At 36.9% G+C, this 12,767-nt stretch overlaps 1 protein-coding gene across 1 annotated transcript; it reads right to left on the bottom strand.

Annotated features, from left to right (window-relative positions):
* Window positions 1-26: 26 nt before the first annotated feature.
* On the bottom strand, window positions 27-12,625 carry LOC114518833 (centriolin-like). Its single transcript, XM_028538838.1, has 28 exons — window positions 12,224-12,625; window positions 11,217-11,407; window positions 10,775-11,047; window positions 10,360-10,546; window positions 9,911-10,104; window positions 9,199-9,327; window positions 8,885-9,092; window positions 8,390-8,475; window positions 8,149-8,211; window positions 7,726-7,866; window positions 7,012-7,159; window positions 6,606-6,824; window positions 5,952-6,151; window positions 5,374-5,508; window positions 4,981-5,247; window positions 4,802-4,885; window positions 3,997-4,104; window positions 3,444-3,551; window positions 3,236-3,304; window positions 2,970-3,050; window positions 2,493-2,591; window positions 2,309-2,363; window positions 2,124-2,216; window positions 1,300-1,730; window positions 1,091-1,162; window positions 927-974; window positions 524-598; window positions 27-351 (listed from the first exon to the last, which is right to left on the bottom strand). The coding sequence occupies exons 1-28, from the start codon at window positions 12,315-12,317 to the stop codon at window positions 286-288; spliced, it is 3,924 nt and encodes a 1,307-aa protein (XP_028394639.1). The 5' UTR covers window positions 12,318-12,625; the 3' UTR covers window positions 27-285.
* Window positions 12,626-12,767: the final 142 nt, after the last annotated feature.

The raw sequence follows: 12,767 nt of genomic DNA, 5'->3' as shown, positions 1-12,767 counted from the left end.
ATCGAAAATATATTTTACAGTCAGTTTGAGCTATATTTTTTCCCTTTAAAAGTCTGTTTACACGATCCAATTTTGTTGGATCCAATTCACTTCTGATGGATGCTTTATAGTTTGTTCTCTTGTAAGTATATGAGCAGCAAATCTACTGAAGCCAATGCAGACTATATTTCATACGTCAAAAGTGAATTAGATCCAACAAAATTGGATCGTGTGAACAGACCTTAAGACTTTTAAGTTACATAATTTAATATTCGTTTTATCATCTAACTCGACTGAGTGACTGAGTTACATGTGTTGAGACAAGAGGTTGGCACGATGATCCATCAACGTCAACATGTGGTCTTGTAATTTCTGGCGATAAAGAAACATTGTATTTATTACCTCGTCAGCATAAAGAACGAACTTGGGAATAGGGGCCAGGGAACAAGAAGGAGGGGGTTGGGAGGGTGCTTTCGCCTCCCAGTTTAATATGTAAAAAAGGCCTGTCAGGGAATAGGGATAACAACACACTGCATTCACTTACCGCTAGAGTTTCGTCTAAATGGGTTTCCACGCCTTTTGTAGGCGACCTTTGACTTTGTCTGTGGGAATCGCAAACCTGAGATATGAAATGATAATTAATACCATAAATTGAACTGTATACCATGACCAGCTACAGTAGCAATTTATAAAGTTAAGCAGACAGTCTCGACCCATCTCTATGGTCTCGACCTGTGTCTTACTTGATTCATATTTTGACTCTCAAGATGTCCTGTTTATTCGGAATTTGTTTTTTGTTGAACTGTATACGTTTCCTAGTCTAACTACATGAGGGAACTTCTCAATCTTCTGACTCTTCTCGTCTGGACTTACTACATAATATGACCGTGGTAACTTTACACTTTTTAATATTACAGTATGTTGTACAATTATTTCAAACAACTTACTGTATGTTGCAAGTTTTGAAGATCAGAACGCAATGTGTTCAGCTTATTCTAGGAAAATAAATTATAACAAATAACTATTGATAATGAATGATAACGAATTCGAATAAATAAATATTAAAATTGTTTAGACTTTCTCTTGGGTCTTAGGAAATATTTTGAACTACCTCTGTCACTTGAGATGATAGTTTGCTGTTAGTTGAAGCTAGTTTTTCCTCTAGAGCAACAACATCGTCTTCCTAAATAAGGAATTAAATTTTGAAAGACATGAAAAAATTCGACTGTCTGATTTCATTTTTGAATTTGAATAAATTTGCTACATTGATAACAAATTGGCTCAGAGATTAAGCATACATATATGCATGAAGATTCTCACCAGGTAGTCGTGTTCAGAAACATTGCAATATTCTTTCTTTTTTGTTCTCTTAGTCTTTAACTGCATAGTAAAATCACCGTTACCATAGTGTAGGTGACGATGCAGTTGATTGACAGTACTGGTTGCCGGTGTCTGTGCCACGACGTTGTCATAGTGATGATGGTTTATAACCTCGGTAATAGGTACCGCTGAAACGTCCATTTGAGCCGGCGATTGTGTAGTCATTGGTGCATTGTCACCATAGTGATGGTGATGGACTTCATTTATTGGGGTAACCGCTGGTAGTCTTTGAAAACCCTGCATTGTTTTCGAGTCTCTTGTATTTTGTTGAGGAGGAAGACTGGGGTCATGGTAATGATGATACTCATGATCGCCATGAGTGCGTGGCGTGTAAATATGATGACGTATCTCGTGCGTCGGGGTGACGTCATCTAAAATGTAAATCAATGTTTAAGGTACTCATTAGATGTACTATACATAACTTCACTAATGAAAACAATGATAACTAGGGATGCAAGCTATCTACCAAAGTAAATAGAAGGCAAAGAGCATTTAGTAGCATTGAAAAGAAGGGACAAAATCTATTTCGTTTGGGGCATTACTTTATCAAGTGTACTACTTCTATTTTTGTAATCTTAAGAACCGGCTTACCACGGTAACCCTGAACCGATCGGAACACGCTTTCTAATTGGCTGGTAATCACTAATCAGGCATTGTTATACATGAATTGCAAAGTACTAGTTAATTGATCATTTAGCTGTTTAGCTGTTTAGCAACAACCAATCATACATGGTCTTTCGATTGGTACTAGCTAGCTCGCCTACCAGACTTTTTTGGTCTTGATAATTCGCGATCTCTGTCGTCCAGCGCCTTTCTCAAGTGACCTACTTCGTGAGCAAGAGCATCAACATGTCGATCTGGAAAACACAACAATATGTCTACTCACGGTGAATTTACACAAATTATTATAAAAGATAACGAATAATGTTTTCTGTACATAGATAATTACCATGTTTTTTATCCTCGAGTTGCTTATGTTTCAGCAAATTCTCGACCGACAAAATCTGTGTGAAAATTCGACATATATTTAACCGATCACGATAAATAACGATATGATCGATACTGAAACTGATATATTTAATCCATATCTAACAGCCACATAATAAGGCATGCATGATATAAGAATAATATACTTTATTTTCAGCATTTTTCAGATCAGCTTCTATTCGTCTTCTGCTTTCATCCATCTTGCGCTGAGCTCGGTTCTTTTTCCTTTCTTCCTCAATGATATCCTATTCAGTGCGTTGAATTACCAATGAACTGTCCATATGTATATAGGTTTCGAACAAAAATTAACAAGCTCCATACTACACGAATACCCCGAGAAAGTTGTTCGAAAAGCGTTTAGCTGAAACAGCAGATAAGTTGAAAACGGAAAACAAAATTATGCATGTATTTATTGAACAACAAAGCTGAATTTTTTCGATGTGAATAGTTTAAATTTCAATGGTAGTACGTATTTAATCCATGGGATGGAGGTTCAGTCATTCACAAGATGTATGAGAGTATTAACTCTGGCTTATCCACCGTTTAAGCTAAACGCCTTTCGAAAAACCGGACCTAGTTCTGTCTAATCAGTTTATTTCAACGCCCACTTTGTCGGTTGTTACCTCATTTGCCTTCTTGCGTTCGGACAGGAGTCTTTTCAATCCATCCAAATCCTTACGTAATTTTCTCTTTTCATCTTCATTCTATACAAATAAATGTCAATGCATTCCAGTATTTTCCAGGTATGCCATCCATGTTATAATGTCGACTACTCACTAGCATACGAGGAAGTTTAATGGTGGAAATGCTAAGAATACTTGTACTAGAATATAATACAAATATTGTACTTGATCAACAAGACTAGTACTAATATATACTGTACACACACCGCAGCATTCTGAGCACGATGAGAAAGCATCGCCTCCAATTCTGAGATCGCCTTGTCCTTGTCACGAAGCTAAAAGAGCAAAAGAGCAAATCCATTCAATATTGTGTTGTGCATTATTTTAAACATCGCTTTAATTCACGTGGAAAACATAGTCATTAGTACTGGTCAAAGTTGCACCGTAAAACAGAGAATATATTTTTAGTCAAACCTCTTCAAAATGCTTATCTTGAAGTTCTTGAAGTTCATCTTGTAGTTCCTGAATCTCGTTTTCCAAACGATCTTTCTGTCGCTTGGCGAGATCTCTCACATGATCCACCTTTAGAAGAAAATTTCCAGTTTGTACAGAACTTGAAGGTTTTATGAACACAGAACACAAAGGAAATATAGTGACACTTCTTTGGTAAAGTTAGTGACACATGTTTGGTAAATGTGATACACAGAGACCAACAAGGGGGAGAATACCAGTACGTGGTTAGAGAATCTGGTCTATACGTCTAAAAACGACCAGGTTATTACAATATTGATATGAACAGGATTAAACAATGTTGTGCTGCCCACATTGTTCAGTCAAAATTAAACAATATTGTTACACCAGATTTATTTTCAACGATAATATTCGTTGTTGATAGTGGATGTGAGAAGGTTTAACCGCGACAGACTTTCATCCATGTAGATATGTAGTGATAAGTTGTTCTCTGTTATCATCATCCATTTATTACAATTAAATACCAGCTGATTCACTGTATAACATGCATGCTCACCTCGTCTTGATATTTATCAGATGGTTCTTGTAATCGTTTACGCAGTCTTCCAATTTCATCTTCCAACTCTTTGATTTCATCTCCTTTTCTTACGGAGTCATCTTTTAACTGACGAGAAAACGTCATATTTTATCTTTAATGAGATTGTTTGAGATACAGTAGTTGAAGCTAAGATAAGCACATCTTCACTTATTTTATTATATGGCAAGCGTCACTTCCGCGAAATGGAGCTCAGTGATTGGCTGAGAAGAATTTTCAGGGATCCATTGCTTTCCCGTAATGGACCGGCACTTTCCTGTAATGGCTGGCGTTACCGGCGATCCATTACGAGATGAAAAACAGAGAAATTCTGAATGAAAAAGGCACAAATAAACGCTCAAGAGAAAATTTAATCACTTTTGAAATTAATAAGACGTCTCCAGACAGTTTAGATAAACTAAATAGTTCAATATTTATAGTTTTTGTTTTTATCAAATTGCTCGTCAGGCTACTAATACGAATTCATGCATTTCTTGTTTGTTTCAAGTGCAAATACATGCCTTATGCCATAATAAACTTTTTATTAACCTCGCTGGCTCGGTCTTTACCGAGAAATATCGGACCGAGGACTTTTTGAACAGACCGAGCTTGAAGAGTGAGGTTTGTACAAAAAGATCGAGGGTAAAGACCTCGCACTCGGTTAATAAGAAGTTAGTAAAATATGCAGAAAAACGAGGGAAAATTATGGTGCATAAAAGTGGTCTTTATACTAATATATTTGGGCAGCATTGGAATAGTGGTGTACAAGTTACGTGATATACTGTACCTGCGCTAAAGCGTTTTCCGCCGCCATCAACTGACTTTGTGTTGAGCTCAGCTCTGCTCTTAAACCATCAACTGCGGCCTTTGCCTTAAGGAAAAACAGTCAGGACCAAAAAGAAATAGCTATTACTGGTATAAAGGTAGTCTGCTAACATATATTTCTCGATAAGTGAATAGCCATACTTGTTTTTGTTGATGTTTTCTCTTCTGTCTTTCATCCTCGAGATCATTCAGCAAATCAAGATATTTTTTATGTAAATCAGCCAGGCACTCTCCTACACCGTCTGTTTCATCAAAAGGCTGTCTTATATCCGTATGTCCTTCATTTAAATCATTTACTAGGTTTTTCAATCTTTTAAGCAGTTTATCTTTGTCATCAGCGTCTCTCGCTCTTCTTTTCAGTTCCTGCTCTGCTTCGACAAGACGGTCTTTTAAAGCTTCGTTTGTCGCCTAAAAATAATAGAATTTAAATCAAACGAAGTTAAGAGTTGCTGCATGTCTATACTGAAATACCTGAGTTGGACCCGTTCATTGTTATTTGGGAAACCGAAGCACTAGTATATATATAATACATACCTTCAGAGCGTTGACTTGTAAAGCAAGTTCCTTAATATCTTTCTCCTTGTCACCAAGTCCTCTCGCGGCTTCTAGAGCTTTTGCAATGCGATCTTGGTCGCGTTCAGCACGCGCTCTCGCCGCTTCACGTTCTTTCTGGGAAAAATATCGAAGAAAACGATATTATTAGCCAACGGTATTATTCAAGACTTTTAGTGTAAAATTAGCTTGACCACAGTGGGAGTCAAACCCGCGACCTTTGGTTTGCTATTCCAATGCTTTTCCAACTGAGCTTCGAGTAGTTGATATTTCGGAACTCAATCTATAGTCTCTTGTATATCTGTGCTTCTTAAAGTGATAGTAATAGTGCATAAGATAGAGCCTAATTTTTCAGCTTATCCGGTTGATGACTCAAGAGTAGCATCATCACAATATTCATTACATATATGCACCTGAGTCTTAGGCACAATAACTTTCAGTGTAAGTTTGAACTATAGAAAACAACGATTATTTCTGGAACACCTTCGCCGATACCGGCGATCTCAACAAATAGCTATATAGCAGGCTATATCATTGATCACACAAGAAATAAATCACACCTCCAGTTGCGCTTTCATCTTCTTGATGTTGTCTTGAAGTTGTGCAATTTCTTTGTTGGCATGTTTCACTTTCCCGTCGGCTTCCATTAATCCAAGTTTGTTGTTTTTCTCAAACGCTGTCAGCCTTTCCTTTAATTCATCCCCCTTCAACTCAGCCTCTTGTGACTTCCTCTCCTCGTTATTTAATGCAACTAATGCATCTAGAGTAGAACTGAATAGTTTAATAGATTGTCGCATAAGTTACCAGACAGAATGTTCTAGAGATGTAGTTTTTTGCTTGCCAACCATCTGCTGTGACACTTGTAACGTTTACTAAAACCCGCCAATGAAATCCATGGCATGCAGTGGTAGGCAAACACACAGCTTAAAAAAAACATCAGTTTGTTTATCTTTAAACATACTGCGTATTGATAAAAATATGAGTTATTTAGTTGATAACTATATACAGTACTAAATTATACTTGGGAAGATAAGAATTAAGTTACTCGAAGATGCTGCCACACTGGTTATTTGGTCTACATGTATATCTTTAGCTACTGTAACTAAAATGGTTCTATCTTAGGTTTATCAACATCACCATGCATTTCCCAATACTACGAAATACTACGAAAGCTAAAACCACCATGTTTTCGGGAGATCTCCTTTGGCACTTACATTGCAGTTTTTGCTCCATATCTTCCAGACTTTCTTGTGTGTCTTTTCCTTCTTCAATCTCAGCTCTCAAATCATCTCCTTCTTGTTCCAGATCATGTATTCTAGCTTGCTGTTCTTTAGCAAGATTTTGAAGCTCTCCCAATCGTTTGTTCAACGCAAGAATAACTCCTTCAAGTTCATTCTTTAGTTGCTCAATCGCCTCGTGAGATATCGGAGGTTCTAACAAAATTTTAAAAAAGACGTGAAGCCTAAAACAATTGTAATCGGAAGGTATTTATCGGAAAACTACAAAATGATTAACAAAGAAACTAAAGTGGAATGATATACGTGTACAGGCTGGAAACATCCACACTTTTTCTAGACAAAATTATTTTATGGATCAGTCCAGGAGGTCGGCTACACCAACCTTCTTCCAATTCTTTTCTTAATCTTTCGACTTCAGCTTTTTCTTCTGCAATCCGCTGATTCAGCATTTCTAGTTCTTCCTTCATCTGCGATAATTTGTCGTATGCATCCCGTAGTTCAGCTTCTTTCGACCTTAATTCCTGATCGAACTGCATAAAAGGAGACATGCACATTCCTTCACAAAACTGAGAATTGAATATACTTTGCAAAAACACGAATAAAGTCAATTAGCCTTTCTCACGATGACGTTTTTGGGTACAATTTGGGTTCAATTTTTTCAAACGGGTTTTAAGAGTTATAACAACATGAAAAGCAATTTTTTTAGAATCATTGGAAGAACAACTCCAGCCTAAAATTAAAGACTGTGGCCGTTATGAGGCACACGCTTGCAGTTTTGAGAAAAAGTACCCCAAAAATGGCGGCATATTCGTCATCGTGAGAAAGGCGAATTTAACAAACGTTATATTTAGATTAGACGTTACATTAGAAAGTTTTGAAGTTTGTAGTTCGTTGAAAAAAAATTCGTAATACAATTACTAGCACGTTTGCGACAAAGATTCTAATCCGCTGCTAAAAATACGGCCAGTCTGATGCTGGCTTTACTAATTTAAAAACATTATTGAAAGTTGAGTTGAGATCGACCGTAGAAATTTATCGCAAATATTGTTATCATTGAGCACTTCATAAATTAATACCGGCGCTGAGGTCGGGGTACCTGTGGATCATCATCGCTGCCACCAAAGTTATCCCTTTCTCTCCCCAGTTCTTCCAATTCTCTCTGTTTTTCTATGACGTCATTTGCGACGATTTTCATCCTTGCCTCCAGTTCCTCGGCGGCTGCCTGAAGATTCTTGATCTGGGAAAATGCATTAAAATAGATGATTCCAGTCAGAAGAAATTCAATGTAAAACAATGCAGAACTTTACGAAATGTTTGGAAACGTAAAAAAAACATGTTCCGATCTCGAAATTTCACTAGATTTGTGTACGTAATGAAAAAATAATTCAAATATTCATTATTTAGTTCGGGTTTTAATCATTCTAAGGTGTTCTTTCCAGCTGTGGTTGGATTTTGCTCTCTTTGCCTGAATAAGGGTATGTAATTTTGTCTATAACAGGGTATTATTTTTAGTACTCACAAACTCAATCTTTTCTGCCAGTTGTTTCCTCGCAAGCTCATTACCTTGACCGAGAGTCGCCATCTAAAAAATAGATTTTTGATGAAGAATAAAATATTTCATTTCTACTGAAAAAGCGACAAAAGTTGCGTCTAGCATTAAAGTACGGTATAGGATGTAAAGATGTAATTAAAGCGTTTAGCTTTTAATCGTGGAGTTGAACCAGATGTGAACCTTTGTAAAACACAGTCGAATTTCTTACCTGTTCCGCGAGGGAAAGTTCTAGGGAGGCTAACTTTTCTGAAACATCCCGAAGTTGATTATTCTTCTCATCGATTTCGCGTTGTACTATTGATAAAAATTACTTGAATTATTATTATACAGAGTATAAACACAGGACATTTAATACGGGGCTGTGTTCACATACGACTCTTTCGTTCCCTCCCCAAACCGAAATCGATTATACTATATTATATGGTATGGTATGGTATGGTATGGTATGGTATGTATGGTATGATATGGTATGATATGGTATGGTAGGGTATGGTAGGGTATGGTATGGTATGGTATGGTATGGTATGGTATGGTATGGTATGGTATGGTATGGTATGGTATGGTATGGTATGGTATGGTATGGTATGGTATGGTATGGTATGGTATGGTATGGTATGGTATGGTATGGTATGGTATGGTATGGTACATGGTATGTCGCACACATTTTTTGCGTTAAGTAGAAACCTTTAAGTAGAAACCTTACACTGTCTAAGTGCTTCTTCCTTTTCATTCAACACTCGATCTAGGTCAGCTCCCATCTTTTCCAAATCTTCATAATTTCTTCGTAACGATTTCACATGAGCATTCTGTCCTGCCATTCCAGATATGTGTGATGCTCGTACGAATTGATTTCGTTTGAAAGTCGCCTTTCCAATATATGTACTGTCGTCCATTCCATCCTGTTCATCAACCTGAAAAAGAAATTATCTCCTAAAAATCATTATATCTATGGGACTATTAACTAAGGATTGCAAATTATTGTTACTTCATTTATCAGTTACATTTCTGTATTCGTACCTCATCATCAAGTAAAGGCAACTGACCAAGAAGTTCAAATTTTGCATCCAGTTTATAAAACGCCAACTCTTGCTCCAGTCTGTACTGTTTTTCCGAAGCTTTTATCAGATCTGCATTTTTTGCTTTCACCTTATAAAAACAAAAAACATCTGTAAATATTTTCTCTCCTCAGTCGTGCTGGCCAGGGGTCAGATATTGAAAGACATATACAACTAAACACAGGCCGCTTTCCTTCATACGGAAAAAACGGCCAGACCGGTCCTGTTGTATTTCGGTACAGTCAGATTACTGGTATTTTAGAGTGTTTCAAGAACTTTGCATTCGAGTATATCGTTATCTACATCTGCCTAGCACGGGAAATATAGTTTTATCGCTATATTCTTAACGAAATACTCGATTTAAATTTAAAATATGACCGGTCTGACCATTTCGGCCGCTTAATGGAAAGCGCACACAGACTAGAATTACGGCACAACATGTATACGGTTTAATAGTGGTGTGCTGCTACTCTGAGTCACCAACCGGGCAAGCTGAAAAATTAGCTTGACCACCGTGGTCAAGCTAATTGGTCCAGCTAATTTTTCAGCTTGCCCGGTTGGTGACTCAGAGTAGCAACATCACATATACATTTAATATACACACCTGAGTCTTTGCATTATCACTAGTGGTATGCTATTCAGAACAGTCTTATAAGATCTCGGTATTCACATACCAGTGTATTCTTGGCTTCTATGTCTTGTTCCAATTCTTTCATTTTTTCCGCTTGTAGCTTTTCTTTTTCTTTCAAAGCATTCTGGACATTCTTTAACTCTACAATCGTCTTATCAGCTTTCTTCTTCTCATCTTCTAACGCTTGATGAACTTTTTCTTGTTTTGCAAGTTCCACCTCAAGGCGCTGAACCTCTTCTAAAATTTTCCACAACTTCGGGTTATAGTAGAATAGTACACATATAGTTTAAAGGTACGTCGTTTAAACTCATGGTATATAGTATATGTACAAAATGAATTTAAATTACTGGGAAGAGTTATAATGACTGGTTGAACAGTCGTTCACCATATTGGATTATTGAATGGGAAACTATTCGAAGATGCCGCCACGTTGTTCCATGGTTATTTTCGAACGTATCTTCAAATATTTAAACAATTTAATGGCAATTTTACCTTGGGCAAATCGTGTGTCTGCTTCACGTCTTTCTTCCTTCGTGACTTTCTGATTGTCCAAAATTTCCAGGCTTCGCAATTGATAGATAACAAACTGACGATAATGTGGCAGACTGTTGAATGGATTATCTTGAAGATTCAAGTTTGTCAAATCTTGGAGTGGTCGTAGTTTCGTGACTTCTAATAACTAGATATTATGAAAACACGGTGATTTGTAACATTACAGCCCCAGTTAGGGCTGCATTTAGACTGGGTTCATAATGAAATTGGCTCAATGGACCAACTATGGTCCTTCATCATTCATTCACAATTAAATAAATTAATTAAATAAGGCTCAAACAATGAATGGACAAATTGTTTTGTTGACATGCTAATTTATCAATAAATTCACAACATCATACTAATCCCCACTTACTGATTCCAATTTATTGTTTGACAAATTCAGCAATTTTAAGGTTCGTATTTTCTTTATTGTCTGCCGAGGTATTGATGCAATTTGATTTCCACTCAGATTTAGTGCTTCTAGTTTCTGCATACTTTCCACACACTCAATCACTTTGATGCAATTATGTGATAGGTTCAGCTCATGTAGCTCAGTCAGGGTCTCTAATTTCTGCATTTTTTCTATCATGTTGTTGCTTAGATTAAGAGTCCGCAGCCTCTTCAATTTCTCTAGGTTTTCTATGTACTAAAATGATTACAACACATAAATGAATCAATTTACAAGTCTGCTCAAAGCATTAAGAGGTGTGCCATATAGTATGCACATAGTTCTTGATATGAACTTGCATACATTTAGGTAAGGGGTGAGAGTTTATCAACAGCTGGAGTAACATATTTGAGTGTGCATGTAATACCTTAATCTTTTTATTTAGTTTATCTTTAGGGAAGTGAATGGTCAAAGATGTTATTAGATCAAAATTTTCTTCTTTTGTTATTTGCTTGATCAAAGTCTCAGAGATGTATGCCACTGAACCACTTTCTCCAGAAGCATTCGTTGATTTCCCTGTATTTGTTTCAGAATTCTTCTCTTTTTCTTGTGTAATACCTAAAATTTATAGAAAGATACTGTACAGCAAAACTCATCAACGTACCCCATGCATGCTGGCAATGACCAAGATGCAAACCACCCTAATATGTAGTATGTATATACAACTTTACTCTATAGAGCCAACTGGTTGCTTGCCAATATGGATACCTACAGTTGTGCTATCATGCACTAATTGCACTTTTATGCTTATAGGCAAGTGACACTGTTGGTATAACAAAGCTGTAATTAAGTGTGATTTTCTGCTGACTGAGGCACAAAAGAGGCAGAAAATGTTTTTCATACACACTGATGGGGGGGGAAGGCTTATCTACAGGGGGTCCGGGAGGGGAAGGTCAGTTTTTGTTTTGCTAGCAGGCCTGACCTAAAATCACCACCCACCCACCCTGGGCAGTAATTCAGTTATAATTGCAGGGTTTTGTAAATACTAAGTTTTAGTTAAGGATGCAATGTACATATGAGAGATGAGGATTTATTAAAGGTCAAGGGCAAGCAAGGCATCCCACCTGGCAGTGTGTGTGAATGTATGTACAGTAGTTGTGCTGTAACACAAATTATTACTTAGTTTTTAAATACATGCTGTAGTCTTGTTGTATATATGTTTACAAAATATATGTTTAGAATTTGACTGGGACCACTGTTTGATATTTTTTAGCTAGAATAAAAAGTGTGCAAAATTGCATGCCTGAGATTTCAGAAAATAATAGTTAACATAAATATTTTGAATAGCTTCAGGGCAGATTTTTGTGCCTTCACATGAAATGCACCATGACATACCACATTGTTCACATCATGCCTACAGCCTAGTGAGCCTACCTGGCTGTCCAGTTATATGAGGTAACTTTCTTGAAACATCACCTCTTGAAGTCGGGGACAAAAGCTTGCCTTCAACTTTCTCAGCCTTATCCATTTCTTTTAAAGTTAAATCGTCCAATACAGCATTTTAAATGCGATGTACAGCATTTACATTGTCATATTTATTGGTGTTTCATTTGTATAAAATATATACAAATATGCCGAAAGATGATCATACTCAATTTTCCATTGGTTTCGCGTGGACGTGCCCTACTGCAAAACGTTTGCACACATAAAAGCAGTATAAACAAATATTATTAAATTAGAATTCAGTTCACAAAGTCCAAATAATCAACAAATATAGTGAGTAGTTGCTAAGAATTTGTTGTTCACTCCTCATGTTGACTTTTCCAAACTGAATAATAACTGTGCGTATTAGCGAAGTACTTCATTTAAAATAACCTTTGAAGGATTCGAGCTCCCAATTCATTCCCAGCTAACCCAGGCGATGCTCTGGGCCCAGAGAGGAGTATGTCTGGGTGACGCGAGGTTGTCTAACCCAAGG

The sequence above is a fragment of the Dendronephthya gigantea genome, unplaced genomic scaffold (assembly GCF_004324835.1).
Source record: "Dendronephthya gigantea isolate DGI-Jeju-01 unplaced genomic scaffold, DenGig_1.0 000012F, whole genome shotgun sequence".
Taxonomy (NCBI): Eukaryota; Metazoa; Cnidaria; class Anthozoa; order Malacalcyonacea; family Nephtheidae; genus Dendronephthya; species Dendronephthya gigantea.
This window is presented reverse-complemented; position numbering and strand designations above follow the sequence as displayed.